This window comes from Mauremys reevesii, linkage group 6, assembly GCF_016161935.1.
Source record: "Mauremys reevesii isolate NIE-2019 linkage group 6, ASM1616193v1, whole genome shotgun sequence".
Classification (NCBI taxonomy): Eukaryota; Metazoa; Chordata; order Testudines; family Geoemydidae; genus Mauremys; species Mauremys reevesii.
Window position 1 is genome coordinate 47,881,601 of NC_052628.1, and position 25,036 is coordinate 47,906,636.

The 25,036-nt window shown below is 41.9% G+C and overlaps 1 protein-coding gene across 6 annotated transcripts in view; it reads right to left on the reverse strand.

The window, feature by feature from the left end:
* Positions 1 to 25,036, reverse strand: part of RAD17 (RAD17 checkpoint clamp loader component) — a 31,964-nt gene that overhangs the window by 2,612 nt on the left and 4,316 nt on the right. For 4 of the 6 annotated variants that reach the window (XM_039545123.1, XM_039545121.1, XM_039545120.1 and 1 more), the window contains 12 exons: positions 22,062 to 22,218; positions 21,403 to 21,539; positions 18,626 to 18,678; positions 18,405 to 18,530; positions 18,245 to 18,314; positions 17,733 to 17,844; positions 14,056 to 14,250; positions 11,208 to 11,293; positions 10,870 to 11,016; positions 10,220 to 10,366; positions 9,168 to 9,288; positions 1,992 to 2,049 (listed from right to left, as the gene is read on the reverse strand). In XM_039545123.1, the coding sequence (XP_039401057.1) occupies positions 1,992 to 2,049; positions 9,168 to 9,288; positions 10,220 to 10,366; positions 10,870 to 11,016; positions 11,208 to 11,293; positions 14,056 to 14,250; positions 17,733 to 17,844; positions 18,245 to 18,314; positions 18,405 to 18,530; positions 18,626 to 18,678; positions 21,403 to 21,539; positions 22,062 to 22,218 (1,409 nt within the window). The remainder of the gene's footprint in view (positions 1 to 1,991; positions 2,050 to 9,167; positions 9,289 to 10,219; positions 10,367 to 10,869; positions 11,017 to 11,207; positions 11,294 to 14,055; positions 14,251 to 17,732; positions 17,845 to 18,244; positions 18,315 to 18,404; positions 18,531 to 18,625; positions 18,679 to 21,402; positions 21,540 to 22,061; positions 22,219 to 25,036) is intronic. The other 2 variants (XM_039545124.1, XM_039545125.1) reach the window with 2 other exon arrangements.

Here is a 25,036-nt window from a genome sequence, read left to right on the forward strand (position 1 = left end):
TTGGTCCAATAAGAGACAAAAATTTGTCTCCCACCAACAGAAGGTCCAATAAAAGGTATTACCTCACCCACTTTGTCTCTCTCATATCCTGGGACCAAATATAAATATATATTTATTTCATGGCATTAAAATGGTAAACCAATGCTTTACCCCTTGCCCCATCTCCAAAAACATTTAATGAGCTATAATCTGCATTTTTTTCCTCAAGAGGAAGTGGTCCTGCAGGTGAAACCCTTCTCAAAATACTACAGCAATACCCAATAATGCAGGTATTAATGGATTATCACTCTTAAAAGTCTGCTTCAGACAGAGACATTCCATAGAGAAGTCTAAAAATAATTTGAGAATACAACATTTCTCAATTTTGGTCAGTGGGAATGCAAGGGTGCCTTTCCTGTAATCTACTTAATTTAAATGGCTTTTATTTCTAAAATTAAATTTCTTGGGAACATGGGAATAGAAGCTTTCACTTCAGATTCGCTATTTTAAATTCAGTTAAAGTAGGTAGAGGGTCAAAGACATAACGATCTGATCTGTTCAGTGACCAAACAGTTTGATAAGTGAAGTGACTTGGTAATCTCTTTCCAGTTTCTTGTGGTCAAGTTTTCATAGCACCAAAATAAAATAAAATAACCCCCTCCCCCCACCCAAATCCATACAACTCACTAACACATCACATTTAAAACTCCTGCTGGTCTCTCACAGATCAAGGTTATGAGAGGTTATGGAAACTTAACTGTCATCCTACCCCTAGAAATTAGTCCTTTAGTTGAGGCCCAATGATATCAAAGTATGGGATAGGCTGCAGTGTCACTGTCTGAGCTCTACATGTTCTGTGGCTAAGTAGGATTTTGGTCTCTGACTGTCAATTTCGCTCCCTTATGTAAGGATTTTTAGGAAACAGACAGTGGAAATTCATAACTCCATACATAGTACAAATCATAAACCTGCTATAAATTAAACTTATGCCTATTTTATACTAAATAAAGATAGTCCCCAAGTATTCACAGAGCAATAGTATAAAATTCCATGAGACAAAAAAAATCATGTTTTTAACTTCAGAGTAATAGGAATACTTTAAAAATCACTCTCTCAATAGATCATAATTTTATAAATGTATAACTGATTCAAAGAAGGTAAGAATAGTTTCTGCTTTATATCATCTTTCTTGCTCATCTAATATTGCATTTAAGGCCTGGTCTACACTGGGGGGGGGGGGGTGTCGAACTAGGGTACGCAAGTTCAGCTACACAAATAGTGTAGCTGAACTCGAAGTACTCTAGTTCGACTGACATACCTGTCCAGACGCGGCGGGGTCGAACTCCATGGCTCCAAGGTCGATTCCGCCACCGCTGTTTGCGGTGGTGGAGTTCCGGAGTCGACCGGAGCGCGCGGGGAGTTCGAACTATCGCATCTTGATTAGACGCGATAGTTCGAACTCCGAGAAGTTGAACTCACCGCGTCGACCCGGACGGTGAGTATAGACCTACCCTAATATAGTGCTCTGTCAAAATGTCAGGGGTGATCTCATGGTATGTAAGGAGTAAAAGGACAGAATAACTTTTACTCTTCTTTTTGGCTTTCGTAAGTTAATTTGTATACATTTAGTAACACACAGGCGTCAACCAGGTCAGGTCCCCGTGGTAGTAGGCACAGCACAAGGTTGCATTTGATGCAGTGGAAGAGAGGGAGCCAATGGAGAGAGGATACAGTCAGAGTGACAAGCCAGCAAGATGATCTTAACAGCAGCATTTTGAAAGGATTTGAGTGGTGACAGGTTGCAGACATCAAGGCCAGAGAGGAGGAGGTTGCAGTAGCCAAGGCATGAGATGATGAGAACTTGAATGAGAGTTTTGGCAGTGTGAACAGAAAGGAAATAGCTCATCTTGGAGATGTTGTGCAGGAAAGATGATGCACTGTAGAGTATCTTTGATTTTCAATATATAAAACATGAATGGTGCTTTTCTAACACAAATAAGATTTACATTTACCCTCCAAAGTGTCTCTTCAAGGGAAGCCTTCCAACATCCTGGATAAAGGCAATCTGAGCTGAGAACAAAGATAGAATCACTGTCACCTTGGACTGGTCATAATACACATAAAATAAAGCACACAAGAAAAATAAAATGCAATTCACTAATCTTGTAAATGTCCACAAGATTTTTTGGTATAGTAGTTAAAGTTATCCTATTATGAATTTTCACAATGTATAATGCCATACAACTATATCAAATTAGGGAACAGCAGTGAATAAAGTGGCTGGGATTTTTTAATTTTATGTAGGCATCTATAAATATGTTGTAGTAACCAATTCAGATAGTCTTCGGGATGACTTCATCTTGAAACTGGAAAGGCCTTATCTCAGCTTTATGTATGCTTAAAGGCATCTAGTTCAATATCTAATAAGTGGACCCTGTTTTCCAAACAATGAACTTTGTGATACGTCAGAAGTCATTTTATTCTAAATAAAATGACTGAGATTGCCATCAACTTCCTGAACTGAGTGGCCTCATATTTCCCATACTCTTTCCATACAAATGGAAGAAAAAACGTTTCCTAAACCTGCCAGAAATGAAAAACATGGAATTGTTGAAAATACAACTTATTTTGTCTAAACCTCAAATAAAGTGGGCAGCTAAACTTCTACTATAACAGCAATATCATGACCCTCTCTAATTTCCTATTATGTTATAATAAGATTTCTGCACTTCCATAAGATACTCTGCCTTCAGCCTTTTGGTTTATCCACTAGTAAATGGAAGCATTGTCAAAGAATGCAGAGGGGCAATGAAAGCAATTAAAATACATCTCTCATTAGGAAAAACCAACAGCATTTGCCATATGAAGTGAATTGGATTAAGGATTAGGTTACAGTACAAAACCTCAATAGCAATACATAATCTGGAGATGCCATACAAAAGGAAGGAAAAGACAGTTATCTTTTTCCGTAACTGGTGTTCTTTGAGATGTGTTGCTTATGTCTATTCCACAATAGGTGTGCATGCTCGCCACATGCACTGGTGTCTGAAGTTTTTCCCCTCGCAGTACCCGTAGGCGAGCACCCCTAGTGACCCCTGGAGTGGCACCTCCATGGCGTGGTATAAGGGGCGCTGCAAGCTCCCCCGCCTCAGTTCCTTCTTGCCGGACAACTCAGACAGAGGGGAAGGAGGGTGAGATGTGGAATAGACATGAGCAACACATCTCGAAGAACACCAGTTACGGAAAAGGTAACTGTCTTTTCTTCGAGTGACTGCTCATGTGTATTCCACAATAGGTGATTCCAAGCTGTATCTGTTGGAGGTAGTAGGAGTTCACAAACTTTCAGGATGGAGTACAGCTCTGCCAAACCCGGCGTCCTCCCAGGTCTGAGAGACGATCACATAATGCTAGGTGAATGTGTGAACCGAAGACCATGTGGCAGCCCTACAAATGTCCTGAATGGGAACATGGGCTAAAAAGGCAGCTGAGGAGGCTTGAACCCTAGTGGAGTGTGCTCTCACAATTGACAGCAGGGGGATTCCGGCCAGGTCATAACAGATACAGATGCACGAGGTGATCCAGTTGCAGAGCTGCTGAGTGGAAATTGGCTGACCCCTCATGCGTTTGGCCGAGGCGATGAACAGCTGTGAGGACTTCCTGAACGGCTTAGTCTGCTCCAGGTAAAAGGCAAGAGCCTGTCTCATATCCAGCATGTGGAGGCGGCGCTCCTCGCTGGACGCATGGGGCAGAGCACTGGCAGGAAAATGTCCTGACCCATGTGGTAGGCAGAGGCCACCTTCAGGAGGAACGAAGGATGTGGGCGGAGCTGGACCTTATCCTTATGGAACACTGTGTACAGGGGGTCGGAGGTCAGGGCCTTGAGTTCTGAGACCCGCATAGCTGACGTGATTGCCACGAGAGGTGCACCAGGAGCACGTAGCTAGTGGCTCCAATGGGGGGCCCGTCAGGCGGGCCAGCACCAAGTTCAGGTTCCACTGCAGGACTGGGTGCCTAACGTACAGGAAGAGACGATCCAATCTCTTAAGGAATCGGCAAGTCATAGCATGGGAGAATACTGTGCGCCCCCGCACCGGCAGGTGGAAGGCCTGTAGGCAATGTCGTGGGTTATACAGAAGTCCCACAGTTTGAGGGCTTCCAGGCAGAGGATCGGGCCCCGCCTTGCCTGTTATAAAACATCAAGGCCATGTTGTCCGTGAGAACCCTGACCACCCGGCCCTTCAAGTGCGAGCAGAAGGCCATGCACCCCAGCCAGACTGCCCTGAGCCCCCTGATGTTTAGGTGGAGGGCCAGATCCTGTGCAGACCATAGACCTTGGGTCTGAAGGGTTCCCACACGGGCTCCCCACCCCAGGTCCAAGGCACTGGACACCAGTTCCATCGTCAGGGGCCTGCCTCTGAACGGGACCCTGCAGCGCACGTTCTCCGGGGAGGACCGCCATCGTAGGGAGGCAATCACTGGTTCGGGCACAGTGAGGACTTTGTCCATCCTGTCTCTGGCCTGGGAGAATGCTGAAGCCAACCAGAGCTGGAGGGGCCTCGTCCAGAGTCTGGCATGATTGACCACATATGTGCACGCTGACATGTGACCCAAGAGCTGGAGACATGCTCTGGCTATTGTCACTGGAAACCTTGTGACTGTGTCGATGTGCCCTTTCAGGGTCTCGAACCTGTCCGGTGGGAGGGAGGCTCTGGCTAAGGTGCTGTCCAGGACTGCCTCGATAAACTCTATGCATTGTACTGGGACTAACATGGACTTGGTGTCGTTTACCAACAGGCCCAAACGATCACACGTGGACAGGAGCGCCCCGTGATCCCGCACCTGCAACCAGGAGCTGCCCTTGACCAGCCAGTTGTCCAGACAGGGGAAGATCTGGACCCCACAGTGCATGAGATAGGCCGCCACCACCAACACACACTTTGTAAATACCTTGGGGGCAGTGGACAGGCCAAATGGGAGGACTGTAAATTGGTAGTGTTCCTGCCCAACTGTGAAACGGAGGAGGAGTCTGTGCCCCTCGAATATATGGATGTGGAAGTATGCGTCCTGCAGATCGAGGGTGGCGTACCAGTCCCCGGATCCAGGGAGGGAATGATAGAGGCCAGGGAGACCATGTGGAACTTGAGTTTTATCACACACTGGTTTTGACCTCGCAGGTCCAGGATGGGCCTGAGCCCCCCTGTGGTCTTCGGGATAAGGAAATAGCGGGAGTAGTACCCTTGCATTTGAACTCTGCTGGCACCACTTTCACTGCTCCTAGGCCAAGGAGCCGCCCCATCTCCTGATCGATCAGAGCCTCGTGAGAGGAGTCCTCCAGGAGGGACAGGGGCAGAGAGTGGTTGGGCAGGGTGGAGGTAAACTGAAGGGTGTAACCCCGGGAGATGGTATTGAGGATCCATCGGTCGGAGGTCAGCTGCGACCACTCTGGGAAAAAAAGCACACAACCTGTTGGAGAAGGGAAGCTTCTGATGAGAACTGGTAGGTCGCCCCTGGGCTTCCCGTCAAAACTGCCCTTTCTTTGCCTGTTTGCCCTTGGAGGACCCAGGCTGGGGGGCAGACTGAGACTGCCTCTGCAGGCACTTCTTATAGTCCTGCGACTTTTTATAAGGGGGCTTGTATTTAGAGTGGGTGGCCTGGGCGGGAGCCTGCTATGGCTTAAACTTAGGTCTAGCTGGAGCCAGAACATAGAGGCCAAGAGTCTTAAGTGTAGTGCGGGACTCTTTCAGGCCATGTAGTTTTATAGCCATCTGTTCCGCCAACAAAGCCTTGCTGTCAACAGGAGGTCCTGCAAGGAGGGCTTCACCTCACTGGACAACCCAGAGAGCAGGAGCCATGACACCTTTCTCCTGGACACCACAGAGGCCATGGACCACGCGTCCGGGTCCGTCACATCCACCGCTGCCTGCAGGGTTGCCCTGGCAGCCACTGTACCCTCCTCCACCAGCTCTTTGAACTCCTTCCTGTCACGCTCCTGGAGGGAGCCCTCAAACTTGAGTAAAGAGCCCCACAGATTGAACTCATACCGGCCCAGGAGAGCCTGATGGTTCGTCACCCGTAACTGTAGGCTTGAGGATGAATAAATTTTCCTCCCAAATGAATCCAGCCTCCTTGAATCTTTATTTTTCAGAGTAGGGGCTGGTTGGCCCTACTGCTCCCTGTGGTTAACCGACTCGACCACCAGGGAGTTAGGAGCAGGGTGAGTGTATAGGTATTCATGTCCTTTGGCGGGCACAAAATACTTGCATTCCGCTCTTAGAGATAGGGGCCAATAAGGTTGGGGTTTGGCACAGGGCATTTGAAATTTTTGCTACCCCTTCGTGAAGTGGCAAAGCCACCCTGCCCGGTACCGAGGGAGACAGGACGTTAAAAAGAGAGTCTGAGGGCTCCTCCACCTCCTCTGCCTGAAGGCTGAGGTTTGATGCCACCACTTTCAATAGCTCTTGGTGGGCTTTAGAGTCCTCCTGAAGGATGGAGGGAGCAGGGGCCATAATCGCCTCATTAGGGGAGGGCAAGGAGGCAGGCGCAGTACTTTGCGTGTCCACCGGCACCGGAGGATCCACCACCTGGTTGCTCTCTGGGCACAGTGCCTAAGATGCACGCCCCACCAACTCCTTCCTCAGAGGCTGGGAGAGGGAGGCCGATAGTCGTTCCGAGGCTCCAGCCACCGAGCGAGCCCCCACCAGGGGCTGCATCTGGGGCCATGATGCCCACTTGTACTATTGTGCCAGCCACGGGGCCCGGTGCCACTGCACCTGCTGTGGCACCAGCAGAGCAGACTGTTCATCCATCGATGGGTCAAGGCCAGCCAGGCCGACTACAAAGGGAGGCTGGGCTGACGTATGAGTTGCCGCTGTCCCTGGACCGAGAGGAGAGGCAGTGGTGCCAGGAGCGGTGCTGACCATGACCCCGACGTGAAGGAACAATAACACCGGTAGCAGCTGCTCCGTGATCAGCTCTGGCAGGTGGATCCGCAATGGCAAAGCACCAGCGATCAATGCCCGGAGCTGTGGGAACGGTGCCGTGGCGGGGTCCTGGAGTGAGATGAACGGGAACGGCGTTGATGTTCATGTTGTGACTGGCTACAATAGCCCCTCTGAGACAAGGACCTTCGGCGGCATCTGCCTTGGTCCCGTCGGTGTCCGCTCCTCAAGGCGGAGTGGTGTCTGGAGTCTCTGTCAGATGGAACCCAGCCAGACAACCTGGTGGGGGTTGACGGCAACCTACGTGGACTACGCACGGGATGGTCGCTGAGCAGCGAATGGCATCAGGAACATTCCCTCAACTGAGACCAGTATCGAGTCGGAGGCGACTCCGGAGATCCCAGTGGTGGCTTGCCTCTGGACCGCGCAGCCAACATTGGCAGTGCTCCTGGTACCGGCATGGACATAACGTCCCAGGTCGCTTGCAGGGCCTCTAGTGTGAAGGGGATCCGGACATCCAGGGAAGCCTGCTCTGAATGGGGAATGGGCCGGGCTACACTGCTCGACTTGAGTCGGAGGCCTGGAGGCCAATGGGGACCGAGGACTGCCCAACATGGGTGTAGCCTCTCCGCCCGTTTTGTTCCCGTGCCATGGCAGAGATGGCCTCTTCTTAGCCTTCTTAGCGTGCCCGGTGGACGGGGAGAAGTGCCAACTGGCAGATGGCACTGGGGGGGGGGGGGGGGGAGGAGGAGAAAAAGATCGCCATGCACCAAAGCCGTGGTGCCTGGTGCCGACTCGCAGCAGCGCGCCAGAGTCGGGGTCAACATCGACTCCATCAGGATGGCCCAGAGTCTAATGTCTCTCTCCCTCGGTCCGAGGCTTAAACAACTTGCAACAATCACTGAGATGGATTTCATCCAAACAGCGTAAACAGTCCACATGCGGATCACTCACTGGCACTGGTCGCCTACAAGTGTTGCATGACTTAAAACCCAGGGCGCGGTGCATGCCCTGGCTCGGGCGCACTAGCTAAACTAAACTAAAACTAATCAAACTACTAACTACAGGTACCATACACTGAACGAACAACAAAGCTGGGGCAGAGAAGTTCCAAAGCATCTTCGCAAGAAGGAACTGAGGATGGGGGGAGCATGCAGCGCCTCTTATACTGCACAATGGAGGCGCCACTCCAGGGGTTGCTCGGGGAAAAACTTCCAACATCGGTGCACGTGGCAAGCACACACACCTACTGTGAAATACACATGATCAATCACTTGAACTCCTGCTCAAATGAATCACCTTGTTTATGGATATGTGCATTACCTCAGCACAAGAAAGAGACCCAAATGTCCTGTCATTTAAGAACATTTGGGATATAGCTATAACCACCTACTCACATGGGGAAGTATATTGGAATCAAACTTCTAATATAAAGTTTTGTTGCTATATGAACATAAAGAACATAACTGGGTCAGACCAAAGGTCCATCTAGCCCAGTATCCTATCTTCCGACAGTGGCCAGTGCCAGCTGCCCCAGAGGGAACAAACAGAACAAGTAATCATCAAGTGGTCGCTCATTCTGAGCTTCTGGCAAACAGAGGCTAGGGACACCATTCCTGCCCATCCTGGTTAATAGCCACTGATGAACTTATCCTCTATGAATTTATCCAGTTTTTTTTTTGAACCCTGTTATGGTCTTGGCCTTCACGACATCCTCTGGCAAGGAGTTCCACAGGCTGACTGTGCACTGTGTTGAGAAATACTTCTTTCTTTGTTTTAAACCTGCTGCCTATTAATTTCATTCGGTGACTCCTAGTTCTTGTGTTATGAGGAGTAAACAACACTCCCTTATTTACTTTCTCCACACCAGTCATGATTTTATAGACCTCAATCATATCTCCCCTTAGCAGTCTCTTTTCCAAACTGAAAAGTCCCAGTCTTACTAATCTCTCCTCATATGGAAGCCATTCCATACCCCTAAATCATTTTTGTTGCCCTTTTCTGAACCTTTTCCAATTCCAATACATCTTTTTTTGAGATGAGGTGACCACATCTGCACACAGTATTCAAGATGTGGGCATACCATGGATTTATATAGAGGCAACACGATATTTATTCCACAATGTGCTGTTTTCTTATCTAGGCAACACTGCAGATTGTGTTCTGATTTTAGCTCACAAGGACCTTCCATATGTATTATGGATAGAAATTTAAACTTTTTTTTTAATTTAAAAAAACAAAAAAAACTACCTTGGTTTCTCATTGGATTTGTCAGCATGGCAAGAAAAGGCAACAGCTGGGTTTGAAGGCATAAAGGTGGTAAACAGAAACTTGAAAATAGAGATTTTGCAGCGAGGCAGTTTTCTTGATACTATGGGGGGAGGGGGGAAGGGAGGGAACAAAAAACAAAATATCACAAGTGAGAAAACATAGTACCTGAACGCTTAATTAAGCTCCAAAGAAACCAAAGAATCCATGTTTTGGCTCTGTTATTTTGTCAGTATAATTATGTAGGTTACTATGATATGTTAAAAGCTGTAATGAATGTTCACCCAAACATTCCACATCATACAAAACAGCATAATAAGCCTTGCCCTTGCCTAGTGGATTGTTCTTCAAACAGCCATTAAGGGGTGAGGGTTCAGACAAAAGATAAGCAACCAGGTTTAATTAAAAAACAAAAACAAAAAACTTCAACATTAAGTTTATTTCCTTCAAATCTGTTTTATGTTTCTCTTGCAAGTTTCCTGAGGATTCTTATAATTGAATTATAGGATGCCTCAGTCAGGCTTTCCAGACAGCATAAGGCACCTTTTAAATGAAGTACAATTTTTTTCAAGAGCTTTGTAATCTTATAGTTGAGCTGTTGATCACAAACACATAAGGCAAGGCAATAGTAAGGGAATCAATAATTGTCCACCTTACAAATCAGACTAAGATGATTTAAGGGGCATGAGTTTGATTTCGTTTACAACACACTTCATTATATTTCTTTTTCACTAATTTTGTACTGTATTAACTAGAATTTCAAGAATCTCAGAAATCCTGTAGTACAATCTCTTAATTTTGGGTGTAAAACAGTCTGTTTTCTGGGACCCCTAGTTATTTTCTAATTAGTAGAAAATAAGTTTTTAAGTCTATATCTGAAAACTGATTTAAAAAAAAAAAAAGGTATTTCCATACACTTCTATATTTGTTTAATATATTGTTTCTAACATGAATAGTCCCGTAAACAACACTATAAATCATAGCAGTTAAATTTCCAAATTTAAACAAAAGTATCTTAAATGTGAAGTATTTACCTTTTTATTGATTAGGAACCACTGGGGTTTATGAAAAGGCCGAAAACCCATTCCTCCTTGGCAATGGGCAAAGGCTCTAGCGGTATTTGAATGTATCACACCTCTTGTGGCCACAGATGCACTGTATTCCCTGAGTGTAAGTCGTGACTAAAACAAAACATGACATTATGCAAATTGTGAAGTTTGCAGAGTCAGTGTGGAGTTTATAAAGGTGAGCAAATATTGCTGTAAATGTGCAGCTACTCATCCATGTTTGGAACACTCGTTAAAGGATGAAAGCATTAACTGGCTTAGTTATTTCAAGTGAAAGGCATATTCTCTGAACCAATTTTTAATATGTATTCACCATAACCCTAAAAAGACAGCACTTCTGGCAAGTATTTTGTACACACTATTGTATGTTGTAGGAAATATTAATACAAAGCATACCAAAAATGTGTACAGCTGGTTAAAATGTACACATAGTTTAGGATGCAGTAACAATTATGCCTACACTTTCAGGAGAGTTAGAGTTGCATAGCTGTAGATAAACTAAAATGTTTATAACTGGTAAAAACCTACATTGTTTTCTTTTACTATAAATCAGTAAGAATGCATAGATATGTGGCTGCAGGATATGAAAATTAAGAGTGAAAATGTGTCAAACTTACATTCCAGTTACTACAGAGGAAGTCAGCAGCACTCAAGTATTCACTGGCTCTCACAAGATCATCTATATCAGTGAAAAAATCTACATAGTTTTGGTGAAGATATAAATTAAATAGGTCTCCAGGCATGTGTGACTTTTCTACAATATCCTAGTTAATAAACAAAAAAAACCACAAATTAGTCTATGTTCTGCACAAAGAGAAGTGTTATGTAATGTTAATACGTCTATTTTATTTATAATTATTCACACAGTAAATGATAAAACTGCTGTGTCCATCAAATTGCATAAATACCTGTAAGTCTTATTAATGGGTATCAAATGATTAATAAAGGCCTTTACCTCAGGTTGGACAAGTAAGGTGTCTCTTTCATATTCAGATAGATGAGATGGTAGCCGAGGAAATTCTGAATCAGATAGTGGTTCTCCTATAAGCAATTTAAATAGTGCCACAGTCTTTAATATTAAACATAGCATTATTTTTATGTTTGTACTGAACATTAATAAAAAAAATCAGGAATAAAAATCAAGCCTCATCTTCATATTTAAACTTATGGTGGGAAAGAAGGGGTGGGGGTAATGCTAGCTATGTATAATGATAATAAGATGCAATTATCAGTTTATTAGAATACTGAGAATGAAGTCTTATTTTCCTATTGGTTACTGTGTTGGTTCTTAATTGCTAGGAAAAGTCTAGAGCCAAAGTCACTGCTGGCAAAAGCAGAGCTGCACCCCCTTACGTTTTTAGTGAATTAGGCCCCAGTTCTGTAAATGTAATGTATCCATGGCAACAGGCAGTACAACTGTTAACTTTAGCACCTAAACAAGATTATATTTGCTTCACACTTTCATGATTTATAATAACAATGGCCTCTTCTTCATCAGGTATTTCCTGGAACTAATCACCAAGAATCATTGGCTTTAATTGCCAGGAAATGCTTGATGCAAGCATTATTGCTTAGATCCATATTGCTGACTGTGTAGTATAGGTTAATTAGTTATATTATGGGTAGGGCTGTTGATTAATCAGTTAACTCACATGATTAACTCAAAATATTAATCACAATTAATCGCAATTTTAATCACACAGTTAAACAATACCAATTGAAATTTATTAAAATATTTATGGATTTTTTCTACATTTTCAAATATATTTATTTAAATTACATGACAGAATATAAAGTGTACAGTGCTCACTTTATATTTACGATTAGAAATATTTGCACTGTAAAAATGATAAAATAAATAGTATTTTTCAATTCACGTTGCACAAGTACTATAGTGCAATCTTTTTATTGTGAAAGTGCAATTTATAAATGTTCAACCAGTTGCTCAGACAGGAAGTAGGACTGAGTGGACTTGTAGTTTCTAAAGTTCAACACTTATTTTTGAGTGCAGTTTTTTTTGTACATAATTCTACATTTGTAAATTCAACTTTAATGATAAAGAAATTGTACTACAGGACTTGTATTAAGTGAATTTAAATACACCACTTCTTGTTTTTACAGTCCAAATATTTGTAATAAAAATAAACAAAATGAGCACTGTACAGTTTGTACTCTGTGTTGTAACTGAAATCAATATATGTAGAAAACTGCGATTTATTTAAATATTTGTGGATTTCTATTAACAGCCGATTAATCATGCAATTAATTTTTTTAAATCGCTTGACAGCCCTCGTTATGGGTTAATTGTGATGTCATCAACCACTTGTAGAAAGTATTCTCTTTCCTCTCACCATTTTCTCATAATCCCTTTGGACAGGGACTTGGTTTTCTATGTCTGTACAGCACCTAGCAGAACCGGGCTCTGACCAATTAGATCTCTAGGAAGTACCCCAGTATAAAAGTGTTAAATAAATAACTAAATTATAGCTTTTTAAAAATGGTATGTCAAACCAATCTGCCATGTCAGTAGACAAACTACTCCAACAGATGAGCAAGAGGCAAAGCTGCTCCCATGAAGGTTAAAGAGGAGCCACCATAAAAGTAAAGGAAAGCTACTCCGGCAGCAGGGAACTGTAGTGGCTAGCAAAAAAGCAAAGACCAGTGTGGGTTTAAGTACAGAGATCAAAAAGAAAAAGTTTGAGTGAGCCTGCACGTATAGAAAGCAAAAGCCTCAATAGTAGTAAGGCAGAAAAAGTAACGAGGAGGTAGGGAAAAGGGTAACAGCCCAGAGAAGCAGCAGCAAACGTAATCCTTAAAAAGGGAAGGGAAAGGTAGCAGACAAGAGCCAAGGGGCGGGGAGGTGGGAAGGGAAAGGTAGCAGCAATAGTACAAGTGTCAGGGAAATAGCAGTGGATTGAAGGTAGCAGGATCCTTCAGCAGGAGTAGGAAAATTGAGGCAGCATTAAGCGGACATGGAGACACTACAAGGAGCACACCTCCACATCTTATATCACATGAAGAAGTAGTTTTTATATTACAGGGGTGGCCAAGCTGAGCCTGAGAAGGAGCCAGAATTTACCATTTTACATTGCCAAAGAGCCACAGTAATACATTAGCTCCACCGCCCCCTGTTCCCAGTGCCTCCCAATCAGCTGTTCTGTGGCATACAGGAGGAGGGGGAGGGAGGGGAAGGAGGAGGAGCGAGGGCGTGGCAGGCTCAGGGGAGAGGGCGGGAAGGGGTGGAGGGGGCGCAGGGCCTGTGGCAGAGTCAGGGGTTGAGCAGTGAGCACCCCCCCGCCCCCCGGGCACATTGGAAAGTTGGCATCTGTAGCTCTAGCCCTGGAGTACGGTGCCTATACAAGGAGCCTCATATTAAACTTCTGAAGAGCCGCACATGGCTCTGGAGCCACAGGTTGGCCACCCCTGTTATATTATTACAAGGCAACTATCTCATCACAGAGTTCTGCAGGCTACACATCCCAATTATCCCTCATGGCTTATGACAACATCTGAATCACTGGATGGAATTATAACCATGTAATTTTAGTATATTCACACAGTAAAGCTTTTCTGAAGTGTACATTATTTACACATTGGATGTGTACAGCCAATGACAGTCCAAGCTATGAGAAACAAATTGCTGTTGGCAACGGCTAACCTCTTTACACGATCACTAATGATTAAACCAACAGTTGGGTCACAGGTAATTCTAAGAAATAGTTTTGCAAATCCAGTGACCATCTACAGATCATTAATTGTTTCTCATTTGGACAATGAATAATGAGTAAATAAAGTCCTCTTACTTTTGCAGTAAAGTATTTTCCCCAAAGCATGGAAAAGAAAGATGGAGGCATCTTTGCCACCAATAGCTTGTATCTCCTGGTTTTCTAAGGTCTTATCAGCTTTCTTTTTCTTCTTGGTTCTGGATGCTTCTGTATTACTTTTTAATGTAGACTTCCCTTTTTTCCTTGACCACAATTTGTTCTCTGATGAGTACTCTAACAATCAAAGCAACAAAACAACTAGAATAAAGCAGGTACTATCATTAGTGAATTAAAAAGGGAGAGCTCCTGAACAGTCACTTTTTACAACTATATTAACCCTCTTATTTGTTGAGTGACGGATTTTCATCTTGTAACAAATAAATCTTCTATTTCACAGATTTTAATGTGTTTTCTATTTATTAATAAGTAATGGACACAAGTACCAAGTTCATTTACTCTGATGGTATATATGCACTTAAATCAATGTCCTGTTCCATATTTATACTTTAAGCTAATACTGACGTGACAAAATGCTTGTTTCAGTGTCAAGATGAATGCCCCCTCAAAAACTAAACACTCAAACTTACTCAAGTTTTGAAAAAGGTGCCCAAGTCACCTAGCTTGCTTTTTTTGGTAATTATTTTAATAGAACCTTTCACATATATGAACAAGTACAAAATCCCTTCCAGACACACTATTTGACATTATCTCCTTGTTAACATGTCACAGGAATTATATTTGCAATGGGTCAGTCACATTCTGTTCAGTTATCAATGTATCATATATATGAACCTTCTGCGCAACATCCTAGTCCAACTGGGAGGAGGAGGGGGAAAGGAAACGAGAGAGAGATTGACTCTTTGACTGACTGTCCTTTTGGTGCATCTTCCAACAGTCTACTGCTTCTGCAGTGACCTGAACCATTAAAAAAGCCCCTTATCCTAGGGGTAGCCAACTTGAGAAGGAGCCAAAATTTGCCAATGTACATTGCCAAAGAGCCACAGTAATATGTCATAAGTCCCCCCACCAGTTCCACCCCACTGCTCTCAGCGCCTCCTGATCAGCTGTTTCATGGCATGCAGGAGGCTCGGGGGGCAGGGGAGAGAAGCGAGGGGACAGCAGGCTCAGGGGAGGGGGCAGGAAGGGGTGGAGTGGGGACAGGGCCTATGGCAGAGCCAGGGGTTGAGCAGTGAGCACCCCCCCGCATATTGGAAAGTTGGCACCTGTAGCTCCAGCCCCAAAGTCGGTGCCTATACAAGGAGCCACATATTAACTTCTGAGGAACCGCATGCGACTCCGGAGCCACAGGTTGGCCACCCCTGCCTTATTCAAATGCTCTAATACTTAAGAGTTGCACAGATTTTATCTGCTGTCTCTTGTCTATTTTTTTCCAGGTGTATCAATATCTCCATTACTATTACTTAACAAATTGTATTATTCCAATTATGGGTATGATGTGTTTTCTGCTACAATAATTTGTTACGGAATTCTGGATGCCATGAAGAGTCTAATGTGGAGCTGTAGTTCCTGTAAAGTTACTGAAGGGCTGTTATCTGTTCAATCTAATTTTAAGCCAGTACACCTGAATGGTTGAAAAATTCCCACTAAATACAAACAATTGCTCTTCTCTTCATATTCTCTACAACAGAGATTAGTGAAACTATATAATCACTAGTGTGGGATACCTTTGGTAAAGGACTCAAGTACTTTTCTTGTACTGAACAAACAGAAGTTGTCATTCCTTGTGCCAGATTTTCTGCCATTTGTCCAAAGTTCTCTTTGTAACGCTCTCTCATTTTTTCATAAAGGTACATTTGTATACAGAGTCCATTGCATTTGAAGTTTTATATACATACACATTAGCTTGTAATTTTAAGAAGATTTAAATAACTTGCAGTACATATTTCAGCACCAACTCTTGCAGACTATTAGTGAATCTCAGAACTTACGTGACATTTTTCTGGTACTCTCCAAATACTTATTATCACCCACTTACTGGTACACTATTAATCTCAGACTGTTAGCTGGTAAAAATAAGGATAACTTTATACTGAAAAATTACTTTCCCGCCTTCCTTATATATTCAGTGGGGTTTTTTTCCTGTAAAAATGTATACACTTTATACAAATCACTAGAAACGGACACAAACTGAATATATTAGAGGCAAAACCATTAACTTTTAATATGAAAATCAATAATATCCAGAAGGGGAAATAGAAAAATTTAAACTCTGAGTTATCAATCAAGAAACAAAATTACAAAATCAAATGTTTAAGATATTATGCAAATCCTTCAGAAAGTAAAATTAACAAGAACAAATTAATGTGCACTAAACCCTGAACTATCACATTTCTTGTTTGTTTCTTTGTTATGGGAGGGAATTTCTAAAGCATTCAACATTGGCCTCCAACGCGGAGAGCTGTTGAAAAATCACAACTTGTGGCATTTGCTGTAGCTCTGATTGCCCCATCATTGTCACTGAACACACATGAAACGACATGCATTTTAAATTTGAGATGGTAGGAAATAATTGAACCGACTGTGACAAGTCTGTTACTCCAGAGACAAAGTGGATGAGATAATATCTTTCCTTGGACCAAGTTCTGTTGGTGTGAGAGACCTGTGTGAGCTAGAAAGCTTGTATCTTCTTCAGGTTTGGCCTATCATTATGTTTATTATATTCAGATAAACCACCTCTTGACTACCAAGACAGCACATATATTTTTAATTTGAAGGATTATGTTAGCACCATCTATTGGTTTAAAGTGAACTGCAACTCCTAAATTTTCACTTTTACAATGCCCAGGTCATATTTTTTGTGTGTGTATGAGATCTTGACAAATTCTAATCTGTTTCAGAGTTTCCACTGAGATATGGAAATATATATTTGGGTCTCCTTTAAGTACAAATTTTCATTTTAAATGAAGTGTGCAGCAGAAAGTAGTACATTACTTCCTGGAAGTTTTCTCCTTTAAGTAAATGGCATATTTAAAATAAAACTTGGCAACCCTTAGCTTAAGGCAGGTCTAGTATTGCCCTCCCTCAGCAAGAGACTGGACATTGAAGGATTATTTGATCACCCTCTGAGTGGGGCGCAGGTAAGGTGGCCAACTTTCTAATGTGTGAAAACCACACACAGAGTTGGAACCTCTCCTGAACCCTGCTCTGCCTCTTTTGCTGAGACCATGCCCCCTGCTCTACCTCTTTCCTTTGAAGCCCTGTCCACTGCTCCTCTTTCCCCCCTCATCATTCGCTACTCTCTCCATCTCCCTCCCCCGGCCAGTTGAGCAGGGCTGTTGGGGTACAGGGGTGAGTGGGAACTGAGCTCTGGGCATGGGAAAACATCTGTTTCCAGATTAAGTAGTGTGTCATGAAAGCTCGGCTTGGTAAAATCATAAACAAAAGGAAAGCACATCAAGAGTCAGGAAGAAAGAGCATAATTTAAAAAACTTAACCTCCACCTTCTCTTCTCCAAAGCTATGTATTAACTCTAAATCTAGTTGGCTAATATTAAGAAAAGTTCTTGCTCTTATGCTATTATTAAGGTAAGGCATCTAAGACACTCAACCACAGTATTAAAATAATTCCTCCCTCCTATCCCTGCTGGCAATGTGCATCTGGAGAGGGTTTTCTGCAAGGTTGGCATAATTGGGTTTAAAAAAAAAAAAAAAAAAAGTGTCTGCCACAGAATTGGTGAGAAAGTTCTATATATTTACCTTTCAAAGACGAAAACTGAAGACTGTTTATTGCACTTCTAATATCACCTGAACAGCCTTTACAAATCAACTCTAAAGAGGTTTTATCAGGGACAGCAAATTTTTCTCCATTCTAAAAGATGAAGCAAAAATAATTGCAATATCTGAAGTTAAAAACAACTTTCAAATTTTTAATGCATATCCAAGGCCTACTATTACTGCCAGTGTGGAGTCCATCTGCAATATCACCATTGTGAAAATAATTTGCTTCATATGCTTTAGCAGGTGCTTTCTGTAGCATACAGAAGAATTTTCAAAAGTCACCTCAGGAATTAGACTAGACCCTTCTCTATGAATCCAAAGTCACTACTTTTGGCAAACAAGCCACTTTCGTAAGTTTGATCCCTGGATTACAACAACACAGGGATGAAACCACAACATGATCAAAAACTAATACTCTAGCTTTAACAGCCTGAAATGTTTTGCTGTGATCCTAGCACCATGTGGAAGTCAAGCAGTTTTTGATGCCTTACCATACTTGCTTCTGCTGTAGCTATTCGATTAAGAACTTTCATCATCATTGTTGGAGCCACAGGGTTAAAACTATCAAATTCAATAAGAAAAAGTTTTCATTAAACTACTGGTTCTACGCTTAACCTTCTGGTTAATTTTATGCAGTGAATGATCTCTTACCTAATACTAGATATACAGAGTTCTTCCTGAATTTCCTTTGGAAATAATAACTTTTGGTTGCTGTCTCCACTGAGACTGTCTGAGATTATAAATACAAGGGGACATCTACTTGTCCGCACAAACCTCCTAAAACACAAAATAAACATAACAAGGGTCACAAACTCTAGTTTACTGGCAGTTGTTAAGGATTTTAGCCCATAAGCAGATTAGTTACAACTCACCTCAGAATCTCGTGTAAACTGTCACGGTCACGATAAAACTGGTTAGGCATATCCTAGAGAAAACAAATGAAGTATTGTAATTCAAGTGTATCTGTTCTCTGCTAGTGGATTGAAAGTTAAAGCCTTCTATGAAAACAGACAGTTTTTCTCCAGTCCACACTGGCCTCAAGCAAAATTCAACATGTGGTTAGATAAGCTGCATAAATGTCTAGTTAAATAATTTTTCAAATAAACTTGATATAGGAACAGAGCAGCAGAAGAAAATAGTGGTTCTGTGCCCTTTTTCTCCTTTATTATGGATTAAGAGGCCTGAAAATTTCCCTGCTTTCCAAAAATGTGTGTGTGTGTGTGTTTTTTTTTTTAAAACTAGGAATTCAAATCTTGTCTACTTTGTTTTTCCTGGGGTTTACGGAGGACTAGACAACTAGGAGACTTATGAGCTCAGAAAGATCATGTCAGAGAAACATGACTGACGAGAGAGGTGATTTTTCATTCAGTGTTTAAAATGGATTTAAAATAGGTGTTAAACAAAAATGCTTGAACAAATAATTTGAAGAAAAGGCTATTTTCCAGGCCCCTTCTAGTGAGGACAGTGAAAGATCCACACTCACATGTATTAGCCCTCCAAGAACGTCCCACAACAAAACAAGGAAGACTAGACTTTACATCCTTGATATTTCTAAGGAGAAAAACAAGCAGAATTAAAGCATTTTAGAAAAAAAACAAATCTTTCAGGCTCTCTTCATACATCATAAAGCAGCAAAAAGAGGGTACAACCACAAATAATTTCACTTTTCAGGCTACCTTTAAAGTTATATATGGGAACCGAGTGTGAGCACTGCTCTTCAACATTGTCTTGAGCTATCTTTTGGTAGCACACTCACTTACTTCTATGGCCAGAGGTTAAAGCAATTTCTGCCTTCCAATCAACTCACATGGGTATAACTAAAGCCAGTTATACAGGTTCAAGGAAGACTGCAGAACTCTGGTCTGTGGTACATAACCCTTTAGAAACATAATAGCCATAATATGTTTACCAAGTAAATGTAAATGATCACAAATCACAGCTTTCAATAGCACCCTTTTGTTGCCTTAGACTCACTCCTCAAACCCATGCCTCCACTTCTCCCTGAACGGGATCTCAATTTCTTCCAAGAGAAAACTGACAAATATGAAGTAACTTTCTCCGTCCCTTCATCTTATCTTTCCTTCCCCTCCTATGACCAAAAGTTTATCATCTGCTTTCCTCCTCTAACCCCTCAATTTCCCCCCTCCCATTTGCTGATCTCCCTTACACCCACCCACTCTCACTCCCTCCTTACTTTTCTCCTTAACCTCTCTCCACCCCCTCTGACTCTTTCCCTTCACAATTCAAGTATGCTTCAGACTCTCTCATCTTAAGCAAGTGTGGCCAAAGGTGGAATTTTTCTCCAGCTACTTCCCCTTGCCCGTTTCCCCTTCCATCTCTAAATTAATTGAACACATTAACTACAAATCACGGTCTGGAGCTCCTCTCCTCCAATTCCATCTTAGACTCTTGCCAATCCAGCTTCCACCCTTTGCACTGCTATCTTCATCCTTCTAGACCTGTCAACCACTTCTAACACAGTCAGCTATGCTCCTCTTGAAATCTTGCCCTCCCTTGGCTTCCTTTCCTGGTTTTTCTCCTACCTCTCTAATAGCTCCTTCAGAGGAGTCTCCTCATCCCCCTCTAGCTTTATGTGGGGGTTCCATACACATCTGTCCTTGGTCCCTGTCTCTTCCCTCTACACCATTTCTCTTGATAATCTCATTGCAAACACAAATTCAACTCAACTCTTTCTCTATGCTTATCACTCAGTTTTACTTCTCTGCCCTAACTAATATTTCAGCCTGTCGCTCTAACATCTCCTCACAGATGTCTACTCATCAGCGTCAAGATCAGCATAGCTAAAACAGAAGCCTTTAATCTTTCCCTCCCCACAAGTCTTCCCTGCTACCTTCTCTCTCAATTACTGCGGACAACACCACCATTCTGCCTGTCACTCAGGCTGATAATCTCATCATAACCTATCATATCCACCCATACAGCTAAAACTGTCATCCAGGTGCTCATCTCCTAACTCGATTACTGCAATATAATTTATACTGACCTTCACAAATATAATTTTGCCCCACTCATTTCCATTCAGAATTCTGCTGCAAAGACCATTTTCATATCTTGTTGCTTTGACCATGTCTACTCTCTCTTTGTATCCCTCCACTAGCTCCTCCTTCTCTATTGCATCAAACATAAGCTACTTGTCTTCATTTTCAAGGCTCTGGTAGCCTATCCCTATCCTACATATTTTTCATTCACTGTCAACATGTTGACTCCTGCCTTCAATTGGCCACTGATGTCAGTGATGTCCATCACCCATTGTTTGAAAATTTAACAAGCGGCTTCGTGCTTCCTCCCGTTCTGCCCCTCATGCTTGGGAGAAGCTCCCATAAACCTCCTTCATCCTCTGTGCTGCGATGTCTACAAAAACATGACAATGGTTAGGATGCTAATGTGCTGGGACCACAACCTTCACCCTGACCAATGCTGTTTCAGTGTTTCTTTGTACCGTCTGTATTTAATCATCTTTTATCTCCTGTCCTATACTTAGAATGTAAGCTCTCTGGGGTAAGGGAGAGTCTTTTTTGTCCTTTGTTTGTACTCCAGCACCTAGCACAAGGAGGTCCTGGTCCATGATGAGGGCCTCTAGGTCCTATGCTAATACAAGTAAATAACAATTTCAAGAGTTTTTACTTACTTCAATGAGAATAAGTTTATCATCAGCCTCTGTGGATTCCCCTAGCATCTGAAGTTTGTTATACTTAGTTGCTCTTAACAGAAAGTCTTGAAAGAGAGCAGTCTGAGCCTGACTGGGAAGCATCTGAAAACTTGATTCTGAAGAGGAAAATTCATTAAAAAATGTCCCATATTATATCAAATATTATAAATACATACAAGAGCCATCATATCCCCTTGATATTTCCTGTTAATGACTATTTAACAGTCTACTGTCAAATATGTTCCCAAACTCTTTTTAAAGGATAAAGGATAAAGTCCATTGCAACGGGTCTGCCAAAGGCCCTCTGACACATTTAAGTCTCACTTAGAGGACTTATGTAGTGCTGAGGACATTATATAGGCCCTCTAAACTGAAGTGAATTTCACTCACCAGGTGAACAGCCCTTTAAAAAAAACAAATTCACATTTCAAACGAAAACTAAAAACCAGAACACTGCATTTTGGCTTTAATTTGACATTGCACATCAAACAAATACATAAAACAATCTTTTTGCCAAGCATATTTTCTAGCATCAAATCTCTCAGAAAGAAAATTAAAGTTATTCCTTATTTAATGGTTTTTAGATGTTAAAAATCTTTACAGTTAAGAAACTTTAAAAATAACTGGGAGGAAATTACCATAGTTAAAAGCATCCTTGAAATCTTCTTTCCTAAAGTCTAGAGATATTGGATTTGTCCATTCTTGCACCTGAACATGAAGTTCCTTTGCTAATATTTGTATAGTTGCAGACTTTCCACAACCGGGGGGTCCAGTTAACACTAAAACAGAGCCACCCTATAACAAAAAGAGCACTATAAGCCAAGACTCAATTGTGACAGAGGAGAAATGCTGGGTTAAGGTTTCTGTTCTTTTGGAGTATTGTATCATTGCTCTATTAAAAACCTGATTTTTAAAATGGGAAAATATGTTAGTTTTATACACATTGCGTGCAATATTTAAGCCTTGATTCTACATTGAGATCCACTCTAAGGCCTGGTCTACACTGGGGGGGGGGGGGGGAGTGTTCGAACTAAGGTATGCAAGTTCAGCTACACGAATAGCGTAGCTGAACTCGAACTACCTTAGTTCGAGCTACTTACCCGTCCTGACGGCGCGGGATCGAAGTCCGCGGCTCCCCCGTCGACTCCGCCACCGCCGTTTGCGGTGGTGGAGTTCCGGAGTCGACGGGAGCGCGTTCGGAGTTCGATATATCGCGTCTAGATGAGACGCGATATATCGAACTCCGAGAAGTCGATCGCTACCCGCCGACCCGGGCGGGTAGTATGGACGTACCCTAAGTCAAAAGGACTCCTCAAGGTTACACCAGGGATGCTAAAGGATCACAACGCAGATCCTAAGTAGATCTAGCCACATAGTAAAGGTTCTAATATGAATGACCAAAAAAACCCCAACAGAACACACCAACACAACAATTTTAAATTGTTTTGCCTTATGTAGGATAAGTATAAAATTAAAGAATTAAAGTTAGCTTAAGTTTGGTTAAGGCAATGTGTGTGTTGTAAAGAAAGGCCCTGATTAGCAAGTAGAAGGAATGCCTTGAAAATAAAAAAAGTGATGAGGCCAGATGGAATAAAATAGGAGCACATCTCTGGTTCAACAAATAACTAATGAGATAAGGGGAAATTTATAAAAAGGCCTCTGACGGCCAGCGGTGACTGCAGATGATTTTAAATCACAGAAAGAGAATGTGTCTTAAAATGAGCCAACATGGCCTTTACCCAACTCTCACACCAGTGTTAAAAGCCCATGTAATCCTAGGTGCAACTGAAAAACTATTTCACACCAAGAAGGAGGGGAAGAAAGGCCTTGGGGAAAAAAAAAGGAGATTGTATATCTTATCTGGATTAATACTAGAAATAAGGGTGAACTGTCTCCAATTGGTTTTTAGCTGAAGTCAGTAATTGGCAATGACATCACTTGTTTGTTAGAGAGTATAAAAAGTAAACTCTTAAAGAGTTCATTGCTAATATCTGCTTCCCTATATTGGAGCCGACCAAAAACGGGTCTAAGACCCCTGGGGTTAGTCCATTTGTAAATATCTTGATCAAATGCATATAAATGTTTTGTTACTGTTTGGATGTAGTAATCTTTATTATTTAGGCTTTTTAGACATGTTTAAAGCAACTACATAAACTAACATTTGGCCTTTGGATTTATTAAAGGAATTTATTGTTAAATTGGTGTTTGGTGATGTCCCATATTAATAAATAATTTCAACACCTTACATTTTAGATAAATTCAAAGTAGACTGAGTTTTAATACTTTGCTGGAACAAGTTGAGTAGGTGCTTTAGAAGGGGTTTTATTTTGCCTTCATCTAAAGTATTTATAACTAGCAAAGGCAGGTTACCAGACTAATTGAACCACAGGCCTGGTCTGATATGACAAGTTTTAGAGTCCTATTTTCAGTGTTAAAAATATTTTTGTCAAGTTAATGTTCTAATATATTCGTACAGCACTGATCTAGTGAACTGGAGACTCAGGCACTCAGTTTCCACTTTGTGAAGACTATCAGTAAGCATTTGTATGCACGTGTCCATTATCTCTCAATGATCTGACTCACACTTTGTATATTCACCACACTACATAATTAGTGGACAGAGGAGAAATGACAGTTTATCATAAATATATTCTATGTATTTTTCTCTGGATTGTGATGGTAAGAAAGGAGGTGTGGACTTGCCATTTTAAAACACTGAGCAAAATGGCCCATAGTTAGGGAATCTGAAAGTTCACATGCCTTGCGGCACTTAGATAAAATGTAAAATAATTCTGAAAAATAAAATTATAATCTACATTATAGAACCCATTGTTTGCAATGAGATTTTGCTAATATGATATACAATTTGAGACCCCCACAATAGGATGCTGCACATCAGTCCTGCTTTAAAATGGGCCTTCACAGAAAAATCTTAAAAATGAGATAGAAAATTACCTAGTAGAGGCCCAGTCCTCCATTCCATGAACTACCAAAACTCCCTTTTGGCTTTAGTGGGAATGTTGGGTGTACAAGGAAAACAGGATAGGGCCTTTTTCAGGTTCTTTAGCCATCCCCTTGACCATGTCAAATTGTTCCCCAGCTGTATGTGTCTCTAGGGCTTCCTCCAGTTTAATATTAAACATTTCATTTTGAGATTTCCCCTAAGGAAATGGTAGAACATTTATAGCTTGGTTCTTTTCTGAAAAGTGACCAGAAACAACATCTGAGGTTACATGTTAATTGTGTCTCAATGATTCTTCGTAAGTGTTCTCAGTTTACGAAGAAAAGCCATCCTTTTACAAGCACCAGTTCTACAAAATCAATCTGCCATTATTCAATTCAAGCTTAGTTCCTGCACACTAACATATCATCAATAACAGAAGTTCTGCTGAATAAATTAGCATTTCAATGACACCTGTGCAACCCCATTACCTTCAATAGGATTGCACAGGCAGAAACTGACCAGAAGTTAGTAAATAATTCTGTTGGTGAAGGAGAAATAGAATCCAGTTTCTCTGATATATACAGACTTTGAAGGGATATAAGAATAGATAAGTTTGAAAAGTAAAGCTGTCACCTACATTGTTAGAATAATTTTATACTGATATTAAAA